This window comes from Lepidochelys kempii, chromosome 24 (assembly GCF_965140265.1).
Source record: "Lepidochelys kempii isolate rLepKem1 chromosome 24, rLepKem1.hap2, whole genome shotgun sequence".
In the NCBI taxonomy this organism is placed as follows: domain Eukaryota; kingdom Metazoa; phylum Chordata; order Testudines; family Cheloniidae; genus Lepidochelys; species Lepidochelys kempii.
Window position 1 is genome coordinate 7,879,332 of NC_133279.1, and position 11,648 is coordinate 7,890,979.

Genomic DNA, 11,648 nt, shown 5'->3' on the forward strand with positions numbered 1-11,648 from the left:
CGGAGAGGGAGGGCTCTGTGGCCGCTAGGAGCTATATGGACCCGGGGAGGGAGGGAGGGCTCTGTGGGCGCTATATGGACCCGGGGGGGAGGGCTCTGTGGCCGCTAGGAGCTATATGGACCCGGGGAGGGAGGGAGGGCTCTATGGGCGCTATATGGACCCGGGGAGGGAGGGCTCTGTGGCCGCTAGGAGCTATATGGACCCGGGGAGGGAGGGAGGGCTCTGTGGGCGCTATATGGACCCGGGGGGGAGGGCTCTGTGGCCGCTAGGAGCTATATGGACCCGGGAGGGAGGGAGGGCTCTATGGGCGCTATATGGACCCGGGGAGGGAGGGCTCTGTGGGCGCTAGGGCGCTATATGGACCTGGGGAGAGAGGGCTCTATGGGTGCTGTATGGGATTCGGGGAGGAAGGGCTCTATGGGCGCTAAGGCGCTATATGGATCTGGGGAAGGAGGGCTCTGTGGGCGCTAGGAGCTATATGGACCAGGGGGGGAGGGAGGGCTCTGTGGGCGCTTTATGGACCGGGGGGGAGGGAGGGCTCTGTGGACGCTATATGGACCTGGGGAGGGAGGGAGGGCTCTGTGGACGCTATATGGACCCGGGGAGGGAGGGAGGGAGGGCTCTGTGGGCGCTATATGGACCCGGGGGGGGAGGGCTCTGTGGGCACTAGGAGCTATATGGACCCGGGGAGGGAGGGAGGGCTCTGTGGGCGCTATATGGACCCGGGGAGGGAGGGCTCTGTGGCCGCTAGGAGCTATATGGACCCGGGGAGGGAGGGGGGAGGGCTCTGGGGGCGCTATATGGACCCGGGGAGGGAGGGCTCTGTGGCCGCTAGGAGCTATATGGACCCGGGGAGGGAGGGGGGAGGGCTCTGTGGGCGCTATATGGACCCGGGGAGGGAGGGCTCTGTGGCCGCTAGGAGCTATATGGACCCGGGGAGGGAGGGGGGAGGGCTCTGGGGGCGCTATATGGACCCGGGGGGGGAGGGCTCTGTGGCCGCTTTGTGGGATCTGGGGAAGGAAGGCGGCTGCTGCTCTGCGCCCGTTCTCCCCCAGTTCCCATGGCAACAGGGAAGAAGGCGCTGGAAGGGGCGGAGCTGCGTCCTGCCGGGGCGCGTGACGTCACGCCGTTTGAACGTCCTAGCCGGCAGCCTCTCGTGAGGTGACGTTGGGTCGCTGGGGAAGCTCGCTGGCGGGAGGCGGGGACCTGAGGGGCGAGCGGAACCGACCCGAACCCGCAGCTCGCCTCAGAGGGCGGGGTCAGGGGTCAGTAGAAGAAGCCGCCGCCGCCGCCGCCGCCTCCTGCACGGGGTCAAAGGTCGGTGGAAAGCCCCCCCCCCGCTGGGGTCAGAGGTCATCCTAGAGCCACCCTGGGTCAAAGATCAGTGGGGGGAGCCCGCCCTCCATCGCTGCTGGGCCAGGAGGTCACTCCAGGGTCAGAGGTCACTCCGGTGCCCTGGGGCGAAGGTCACCGTGAAGGTCGGGTGGGTGTCCCTCCGCCCCTGTCCCCCCAGTCCCTTAGGACACCCCCCAGTTGTGGGCTTCCCCTTCCTCACCGGTTGCTGCTGCAGCCTGGCCGGGGGGGGGCCTGAGCCGCAAGGCAGGCCCCCTCCAGCCCCCCTTTCAGACCAGTGGTGCCGCTCCGAGCCAGAAAGCCCCGTGCTGGCGAGTTAGAGCCTGGCTGGGACTAGTCCGGCCCGCAGCTCCTGGTGGAAGGGACGGGATTGCCCCCGAATCCCCATCCTGCCTCCACCGAGCGCCGTGGAATTACCCAAGTTGCTGCTAGCGAGCAGTTGTGAAAGCAGCTTCTGGTGGGTCAGCCCCTTCTGATGCCGCTAAAAGCCTGAGGCGAGCGAGTCCTGCTCATTGGACCCGGCTGCATCACCAGCCTGTGTTACGACAGAGATGACATTCGAGGGCTGCGTTGGCAGAGCAAGGCTCAGTGTTTGCTATCTCTGCCCCAGAAGCCATGTGGAGGAATTGTGTTAGGTTGGCAAAGGGGCTTGGTCGCAGTGCAGTCCTCCGTCCGGATCCAAAGGTGTCACGCTGCGGTGTCGTTCGAGGGTTAAGTCCAACAGCCCCATGCAGTCCAACAGCCCCATGCAGTCTGCTCTGGAACTCTGTGGTGAGTATCGCTTCCCAGTTTGAGAGATGCATGAACTGAGCAGGGGACAGGGAGCCAGAAGCCAAGAGGTTTTTAATCTCAACTCTGACCCGGACTCTGTTGGTGGCCTTGGACATATCACTTAAGCCGGTCAAAAGGGGCCACTCATCCACGATGATTCAATTTCTGGGTGCCCAACTTGAGGTCTGCTTTTCAGGGGCACTGAACATCTCCCAGTGACTCTGCAGTTGTAGGTGCTCAGGATTATGCAAATTAGGCCACAGTGTGTCAGCTTGTACTCACAGATGTTGAGGAGCCTAAAATCAGTGGCTAGTCTTAATTTCTCAACCTGTCTGCCTCCCAGTTCCCTATCATTTGAAGAGGAAGAGAAATGTCTTGGAAAAAAGCTTTCCTACCCTTTGACGAAAGGCATTATATAATCGCCAGGTAGTATTAGTGGTCGTAAATTTTGAAAACCATTGAGTTAGATGGTTCAGCTTCCTCCTGTCTAAATCATTTTGTACAGCATGGAACTGCAGTGCAGATATAGGCTTTTAAAGTGAATCTTCTCTTGCCTACCCATCTAATGGTTCAGTTGGCTGAAAACACCTCTGATGCAACAGAGAAGACAAAACGGAAAGAAATGGCTTTTAGTCATTCCCTTATTATCTTGGTGAAAGCTAAGTATGTTTGTTTAAAATGTGTTCTGTGCTAAGAAGATGAATGAGTGACCCTGTTTGCCAGGCTACTGTGAGGAAATGATAGGAATCTGCAGGCAGATGGCTAGCAATTGCAATTATCTGAAAACAATCAGAGGAAGAATTCTTGTCTGGAGTATGAAGCGTTATGAACACCATGTTATAACAAAGCTGCTTTTGCCTTTCTTAAATATAACAAATCAGTATAATCAGAATTTCATTTGCTACATTAAACCTTTTCTTGAGTATCTCATAGGTTGCTCTATGTGATGAATTATGTACCACCTTCACTTCTGTTCCTTAGAACAGTCACAGAAGACTTTATGCCAATAAAATCACATGAGGGCATTTTTAATCCAATTCCTACCTTGGAAATATTTCTATCAGATAATGTGATTAACACATTAGTACTACCTTTGTTACAGGCAGCAGTCTCCTGAATAATAACACACTATAGTATTTGGGCCAAAACTTGAGGTTTGAAGACTAAAGAGCAATAGAAAAGTTTCCACAGGCTTTGATTGTTTTTCTTCAAATGAAGAGTTAATTTTTAAAACCAAACTTTGATCTGCTAGGGTTTGTAACCTGGCAGCAGAGGTGCTAAAATTTAAAGTGATTGTAATCAAAATACGACCACTATTGATCTGAGATGCATTCAGTCAGCAAAGCATCCATAATGACTGTAAATTGGATTTGGAAACTTGTAAGTAAGTTAAGTTTAAAAAAAAAAGGGGGGCATTTCACTGTGAGTCTGTGTTTATACTGCTATATCTTGCCTCCCCATTAAAGTATCCTCTGCTTACTTGGGGACAAAAATTATATACTTATATATTAGCCATTTGCTAATTGCATCCCAGTGCAGGAGGAACTACTGCTTTTCTACCCTGGAAAGAGTGTTCAGAATATTTGGCTCGTTGTGTCTAACTAGAACTAATTTCGCTAGCTAACCGCTGGACAAGGTGGGGGTCTGAAGACTGAGTGTGGACCACACCAGTCTTCAAATATGTGAAAGACTGTTAGAGTACAATGACCAGTTGTTCTCCATGTCCCCTGAAAGTAGGATAAGATGTAATTGGCTTAATCTGTAGCAAAGGAGACTGAAGTTAGATGTTAGCAATCCCTATAGTCAGCAGGTTTTTCTAAGCATTAGAATAAGTTGCCTGGGGAGGTTTTGGAATCCCTATCATTGGAGGTTTTTAAGAACCAGTTAGACAAACTAATACTTAATCCTGTCATGAGTGCAGGGACTGGACTAGATGACCTTTCGAGGTCCCTTCCAGTCCTATGATTCTATGAAACACCTGTCAGGGATGGTTTAGGTGTACTTAGTGCTGCCTCAGTGTGAGGGAGCTGGACTAGAGGACCTGTCAAGGTCCCTTCGAACCTTAGATATCTATAATGACTTATGTGACTCTGGATTTGTGTCGGTTTATTCCGTCTTGTGACTGCTTCTGAAAACCTGTTCAGTGTTCACTAGATAAATAACAGTATCCCATTGTGTGTCATGGCATGGAAACCTTCTCACAGGAAGTAAATGAAGAATGATGTTTTTCAAAAGGGGATGCAGTCAGTGCACCTTTCAAAATGGTCCTGTTAGACCCTATGCAAAAAGGAAACCCAGCACAAAGCAGGCAGATTGCATTTACGACTGTCTGGATCTCTGCCTTGTCAAATGGCATGGATTAAAGTTTTCATGGTGCTTTGAAGGCTCAAAGTGCTAGATGAATGTTTATCAGGATTATTAGGAGATGGTCACCAGCTTCACGGTATCTCAACAATTTCTTTTCAGACCTGGCTCTCTCAGGCCAGACAGTCGAAGGATTATGCCCTCCCCAACTCCAGCTGGAGCCAGGGCATGATGGATTTGTATAACAGGTTCCTGGAGATGTGTAAAGATGGGACATGGAAAAGGATTCCTTCCTACGGCAATAGTGTTGATCATATACCAGGCAAGGCTTTCTTGTGTGTGTCTTCCTCTGCAATTCTGGATCAAGTATTCACCCTACTCCCTTTATCTTGTCTGGTATGTGTTGGGGTTGCTACTAAAGCCATGAAGAAATGCACTGGTTCACAGGCTTGAGTTTTCCTCCACCAATGCTGGTGTAAATTCAGAATAGTGCTAGCGGGTACTGTTGTAACTGAGGGGAAAATCAGACCCCCTATCTTTACCCTGAGATCCTTTTTTTGTTTTGTTACCACTAACCATCTCACATTTCTGTTGCCACCTCCTGGGTAGAGTGTAAATATCAACCCCAGCTCTGGCAAACAATGTCTGTTCACTCTCCTGTTTGTAAGTGCCTGTTCTGGATCAGACCAATGAGCCATCCTGTCTCTGACAGTGACTAATAATACACCCTCTTTCTCCTATAGCGAATAACTATGCAAAGATGGTAGTTTCATCCCAACCCCAAGCAGCTGACCGCTCAGTTTAGATCCTGAACCCTGAGGGTTGATATCTGTTATTATGCCTCTATCCAGCTAGTGTAACTCCGGAGAATAGTTTCTTTATTTCTGTCCATGACTAATCTTTTTGAATCCTGCCCCTATAATATCTTGTGTCCAGCATTTCCAGAAGTCAGTTACCAAATGTAACATCATAAAATTCCCTTCCCCTTAAATTTCCTTGTGTATTTTGGTTTGGATCTAAACATTCCCCTTCCCTCTGTGCAGTCCAAACTGCAAATGTTGTGGTTATCTGTTTCTCCTGCAACCGTCTCTGTGTTTCTTTCCACACCGCCCTTTAGGCATGGAATATGCTTCCAGTCTGCCAAACCACTGTCCCCTCCTGCAGACTCATGTCCTTGGAGGCGCCCATAGGAAATGAGTCAATAATGGTACATTAAAAATAAAAAAACCTCTTTCTTCCTTGTCTCCCTTCCTCTGAGCTTCCCATTGCATCCCGTGAACTCTGGGCCTGTCTGTGTTTTGTGGCTGGCTCAGCAGTAAGCGCATTGTCCCAGCTTGTCAAAGGGCAAATGTAAACATTTCACCTGGGTTCTAGTGCAGGAGAACTAGAAAGTGAAACTGACTAGCCGGGCTTTACAGTTCAACCCAATTAAATCTGAAAACCATCCGTAGTGGAAATGTTAGCCTTGTAACATTCTGACTCGTAATAATCCATGGGGTCATTAGCCACACGCGTAAGGTATTTAGGCCCAGATCCACAAAGGTATTCAGGCTCCTAACGTCATCCGCTGAAATTTTCGTGCATCTGGGCCTTCGTTTTTAGCCTAGTGCTGTGTCTTTAACGCCTAACAGCTCTGCACCTTGCCACTCACTTGTTGTCACTTTTCTTCCACCCAACTAGAATCGCTGAAGCTAGCGCCTGAAAAGGAGCAGAAGGAAACCCGCCTCTTCTCCAGAAACATGGATACAGAAGGACTGGGCTTCGAATATGCCATGTTCCTTAACCCATCTGAGAAAAGGATGGTGTGTCTGTTCCAGCCGGGCCCCTATCTGGAAGGGCATACGGGGTGAGGAGGTCCCGTTAATTGTCCTACCGGAGAGTGGTGATCCGCTTAACTGCAATTGACTGGGGTGGGAGAGCAGCAGCACATGGGAGATCATGTTCAACCCTTTCTTAGGTCACCTTCCCAATCTGCCTTTCAGGTTTGCCCATGGGGGCTCCACGGCAACGATCATTGACAGCACTATTGGGGGCTGCGCTATATTTGTTGCTGGCAGGGTGATGACTGCTAACCTCAGTATAAACTACAGGAAGTAAGTAAATTAAGGCTTCTGTCTAGCCTCAGGACTTACCCATAAAATTAGGGGGCCTACGACAGTGCAAAGAGACTGTAAGTGCTTCGGGGCAGGGCCCATCTCCTGGGTCAGTGTTTGGGCAGCGCCTAGCGCCGTGGGTCCACGACTAGAGGTCAGATAATGATAACGTCAATTGCGTCCTGCTCTGGAATGGTTTGACAACTTAGGTACTCTTACGTTTATAGCCCTGTTCATTCAGAAAGATCTAAGTATGCTTCCAGCTCAATCAATGTACTACTGATCGGGCACTCGGGAATCACTCGCCCCTCTACCACATCCAGACAAGCCTTCCTGAGGAACAATGGGCTTGCAGTTAAGGCACTGGATCGGGATCTGGGTTCAGACTCCCTTTAAGACCCTGGGAAGCCACTAGATCTCTCTGTGCCTCTGCTCCCCATCTGTAAAATGGGGACATCACCTTTCTACCTCACTGGGGTGTTGTGAGGATAGTCACATCCTCCTAGGAACTCCTCAGAACAAGAGCTGGTTAGCTTCTATGCTCAGTAGAGCGGTGTGCTATCTAGGATGGCTCTGCAGGCACTGAAGTGACTGCGTGGGTGAGGATGTGATGTCAGAGTAAAAGCTGATGTTAAGAACCACTGCTTAGACTGTCTATGCTCGCTGCGTGATAGAGCTTACGTGTTAAGACTGTGTTCTCAACTTTAACCCGAGCTTAATGAAATTCTCTTCTAGGAAATTTTGGATTGCTTCCCCCACCACTAAAGTGCTGCCACCTCTGGGGTGGAACACGGTGGCTGTTTAACAGCTCGTAGGTGTGCTACTCTATGGCATAGGACAGGAAGTGGAATCTCACTAACAATCAGCTGTTTTCTTCTCGCAGCCCCATTCCGCTGGGCTCGGTGGTCTTGGTGGACAGCAAAGTGGACCAAGTCGAGGGAAGGAAAGTGTTTCTGTCCTGTCAAGTCAGGAGTATCGATGGCCAAACGCTTCATGCAGAGGCAACCGGTAAGGATCATGTGGCTGGCTTTAATAGATGAAGCAGAACCTGTGGACACTTGGCCCCTGGGCAGTCAGGTAGGGGGGCCTCAGACTTTCTGTTCCAGTGGAGATAGCTTTGTGTGGGGAACAGAAACGGTATCTGGTATAACGTGTGCCTTCCCACTCTGGTACCTGGACATGACCACAATGAATAAACTCCTTGTGACGTGGAGTCCTGTTTGCTTCCCCTCCTCCCCCATCTCCAAGAACCATCTGTCTCTAGGTGACCCAGTCTAGATGCTCTGGATGGGTCATCATTGAGGGGTGAGCCAGGGCCTTGTACTCTAAAAGCACCAGCCTCAGCAGCAGCAGGCTCAAAAGTCTGTGAACCAACCACTAGAGGGCAGCAAAGACCTATCAAAGTGCAGTGCTCAGTGCAACCTGCTAGCCAGCCCTGTCTCATTGAAGTCAGAGCAGCTTCTCTGGTGCAGGGCTCCTTGCTAGCAGATCATGCTGTAGGGTTGAGGCCTTGACCTGGTCTCATCACTGCGTAAGGTGCAGGCTGGCTGAAGCAGTAAGGAAATACCCAGCACTGGCCCTTGCTGCTTGCTTTGCAGGGACCGACTGCAGCTCCAAGCCTCTGTCCCTTTCACAACCTGGGTGGAAGCTGCAGGGTCCCCCTACATGTACTGCCCTGGAGAGCTGTCAAAGGACAAACCACTTGGCAAAGCGGAGCGAGGTGGGTGTCTCCAGAAGAGCAGTTGTGCTCTTCCTGTCTGAGAACAGTCCTGTGCCATAGATTGCAGAGCACAGGGCAGACACTTCCTCTCCCTTTGAAGTCCCGGGCCCTGCACACACATGGCTCTCCGGTTGCCATGGCTGTTCTGAGCTGACGCTTCCATCCTTTCTTCCGTCCTGTTTTAGCCCTGTTTATCCAGCTGAATTCCACAAAGTCCCTGCAGCAGCAGATGAGCTCCCAGTGAGTCGTCTTGGCCTGTCGGATGACCAGGCTGCAGCCGAGCTCACTACGGCTTCTCCGGTCGCTAATTCTCTGCTCTTATCTCTTCTGTTCTGAAGAGAGAGCTCTGCCCTGGACTTCTCCTGAGTAACAGTGATATGGTACAGATTCTTCTGCATTCATCGACTTTGGGGGGGCCTCTCTTAAGGCCACCTCTGCCCATTGGGCTCCACTACAGCTGTTGTGTCGTCCCACCCTCAGCTGGCCAGTCAGTTTCTGATTAACCTCCGAACATGAAGGTCCCATTCTTTGCCTGCTGTACCGGGAACTGCTGATGGGAGTTGGTGCTGTCTATGGACTTCAGAGACAGTGAGCTTTGCATGTTATTGTGTGTTATCAGGTGTTTTATCAAAGGACAAATGTGCTAAACCCTTGGTCAGCCATTTCCTGCACTGCAAGCATGTAGATTCTCTCAGGTCCTACACATATTTCTTAATGTTATTTCCATTTTGTCAGCCAGCCCTCTTGTCTGCTGAGGAAACTTGCGTGCTATCTTGTGATCCAGCGTGCTGTCTATCCTTCACAGCATACGTGATCTACATGCCTCGGGATGGGTAATGGGTTTTGAAACCTTATGCGCCAGTTCACCAGTACAGGTCTAGTTCTACTAGACAGGGTGATCCAGACCCAAGTTGTATCTTATCCTCTTGGCTGTGACCCATTCTCCTTTAGCATGGAGAAGTGTGGGGGGGAATTTGGCTTCCATGCCTAAAAGGAGGTAACGTGGAACATAAGTCCCTGTCATTGGAACTTAGTGGACAGATCTGTTTAGTGACGTGCGAGCCAGAAGAGAAACCGGCTCCTGCTCTCGTAAGCTCTGCAGAGCCAACTCAGGAATTAAAAAGTAGATCTGAGTCCGATTATGGGATAGATCTATGGCATTGGAAGGCACTATCATGGAAGAGTCACCGCGAAGTTTTGCAGAGACATTTTTAGGGCTGATTGAAAGTTTTCAGTCAAAACCTTTTTCTTTTTCTTGGAAAATCGGGCCTTTGATCAAACAAAACGTTTGCAGAATGCCTCTGCTTTCCACAGCAGCCTTAAGTGTTTTCCATCAGAAAATGGAAGGCTGGAATGGAAATGATTTTGATGCCGAAATGCCGTTCTGTATGGGCCAGGATCCCCAGCCAGATTACGTCTTCCATAATGCAGCGCAGCCATGCAGCTGCCCTGAAGTGGGGCCTGCCTCACAAGGAGACTAGAAGCGTGAGGCATCACAGTAGCATTTCACAATCGCTCTATTTTGTTAGCAACAGATCTTAGTCAGGCCAAATCTCTTTCCTCTTTAGCAGCTTCCTTCTCCAGGGCCCCAATCCTACAATGAGCAGATCTTGGAGCACCAAGTTTGCTGCTGATGTGTGACCTTAACAATCAGTAGCCAGTGCACGGCCTTCTTTCCTTTGGGAGTGAGCTGTCATGGAGGGGTGGGAGGGAGAGGAGAACAGGATGGGGGAAGGCAAACTCCTGGATTCCCTTCTGAACTCTGCCACTGCCTCAAGTGATCATGGGCAAGTCACTTACCTTCTGTGCCTTGGTTTCCCTACCTGTAAAATAAGGGTTGATTAAACTCTTCTGTCCTGGGAGAACAGTGAGGGTTAATTTATCTCTGTCAAGCACTAGAAGTGCTAATTATTTATAGTAGATCTTTAGTTGCGTCTGGGATATCAGGCAAAGAAAACATTAATGGAGGCAGAGGAAGTAATATATACAATCTTATTTATTTTTGAAGTTAACTCACTGCAGTCTTGCTACAGTAGTGAGAGAACAGAAGGTGTTTTGCAGAAGCCTCCTGAGGAGTTTGCTTGTAGCTACCCTTAAAGCTAATCTTGAATGGGATTTGAATTTGCTCACTAAAGAGTAGCAGTGATTTTTGCCTGTGCCCGCCACTGAAAGTTTGTGTTTGTGAGACCCAGGGATTTACACTCCTTGCTATGAAGGGGAAGGCTTTCAGGACAACTTTAAATCCTGAGGGGAAAGGGTTTGTTTGTCTTTTAAACATCTCACCTTGTGGGAAATCTAACCTCAACAGTGTTGTCCTGATAGTGTTGCTTCTCCAATCCTGCAGCTGCTCCACTTCTGCAACTAGATGGAGCTAATCAGCTGTAGGAGCTTATCCCGGAACCAAGTGAAGGAGCACTTTCTGTTCTCAGTCCAGGCAGATCAAAGAACTCCCATATGTTTGGATGGGGGGCGTATGTATTTATTTTAAGTTCTGTAAATGAGCATTCACTGCCAGTAACTCACATACTCTGTGGAGTCACAATGTGAACCAACAGTGGGAGAACTGCCCACAGCTGGCACCATGGAAGTATTAGGGTAGATTGGGCTCTGGCATCTCTGCCATGGTGCTGTTTATCCCTGCTCGGTCTAGACACCAGCATGGTTTAAAACTGCCTGAACCTGAGCTGTGTCCACACTCCTCCAATTACTATACTAATGGTGGGAGAATGCTTCTAAAAATTGTCACCTTAGACACAGCCTAGTGCAGAGTCCTCCATAGGAGAAGCAGAGCATGAAAGTGACCAGGCTAGGTCCACCTTCAGAACTGCTTGAAGAACAAAAGAAAACACAGGGCAGCAACACAGCAAATCGGATCAGGTTGTGAAACTGGAATAATTGTTAGGCTCTCAGCCAGTGCCGAGAATGCTGGTAAGGAAATCTCTCAACAACTGATTGAGGCTCAAACAGAAGGACTCAATCGGGCTGTGACATGAATTGATTTATTGTTCTTCACCCAGTGCGCAGGGTTTAAAAACTTGAAATTTGCTCTCTCAAATATCCCGGTGCCTGGGTGGGGAGTTCATCTTGGTTTTGAGTTGGATTGTTATCTTGTTTGTCACTGTTTGGAGCATCTCCATTTGAAGGGATGGTTTCTGCAATCTAAAAGGGGCATGACCAATAAAGAATAAAGATGTTTATTTTAGAACAGATATGTGCTGGTCCTTTTTATTTTTCTTTCCCCTCTTGCATGGAACTGTGGCCTGGTGAACCTTCTGAACAGCATTGCTTTCGGGTTGTGCTGTTCTGCAGTAAGCTGCCTGGAGAGGGGTGGGTTTGTTTTTAATAATAATTAGGGGTTTCCTGGTCTCTGTTGCTCTCTGTTGTTATTGCAGAAGCACCTAGAGGCA

The 11,648-nt window shown here is 49.7% G+C and overlaps 1 protein-coding gene and 1 long non-coding RNA gene across 4 annotated transcripts in view; one reads left to right on the forward strand and one right to left on the reverse strand.

The window, feature by feature from the left end:
- Nucleotides 1-1,815, reverse strand: part of LOC140902869 (uncharacterized) — a 20,463-nt gene extending 18,648 nt beyond the window's left edge. For both annotated transcript variants that reach the window (XR_012156133.1, XR_012156134.1), the window contains exon 1: nt 1,556-1,815. This is a non-coding gene — a long non-coding RNA (uncharacterized lncRNA). The remainder of the gene's footprint in view (nt 1-1,555) is intronic.
- Nucleotides 1,231-11,448, forward strand: LOC140902866 (acyl-coenzyme A thioesterase THEM4-like). Of its 2 annotated transcripts, none has more exons than XM_073323450.1 (7): nt 1,231-1,317; nt 1,964-2,124; nt 4,591-4,750; nt 6,109-6,274; nt 6,411-6,521; nt 7,405-7,529; nt 8,427-11,448. In XM_073323450.1, exons 2-7 carry the CDS (start codon nt 1,969-1,971, stop codon nt 8,483-8,485), a joined length of 777 nt encoding a protein of 258 aa, XP_073179551.1. In that variant the 5' UTR covers nt 1,231-1,317; nt 1,964-1,968; the 3' UTR covers nt 8,486-11,448. The 2 variants fall into 2 exon arrangements, with proteins under 2 accessions (XP_073179551.1, XP_073179552.1); XM_073323451.1 differs by having other exon boundaries at nt 1,250-1,317; nt 1,967-2,124.
- The last annotated feature ends 200 nt before the right edge of the window (nt 11,449-11,648 follow it).

What these genes read in the sequence shown, in the direction of transcription:
- LOC140902866 (XM_073323450.1), top strand. Translation starts at nt 1,969, where the DNA reads ATGTGGAGGAATTGTGTTAGGTTGGCAAAGGGGCTTGGTCGCAGTGCA. An exon ending in TATCTGGAAGGGCATACGGG is followed by an intron (nt 6,275 to 6,410) that starts GTGAGGAGGTCC and finishes TCTGCCTTTCAG; the next exon opens with GTTTGCCCATGGGGGCTCCA. An exon ending in CTCAGTATAAACTACAGGAA is followed by an intron (nt 6,522 to 7,404) that starts GTAAGTAAATTA and finishes TTCTTCTCGCAG; the next exon opens with CCCCATTCCGCTGGGCTCGG.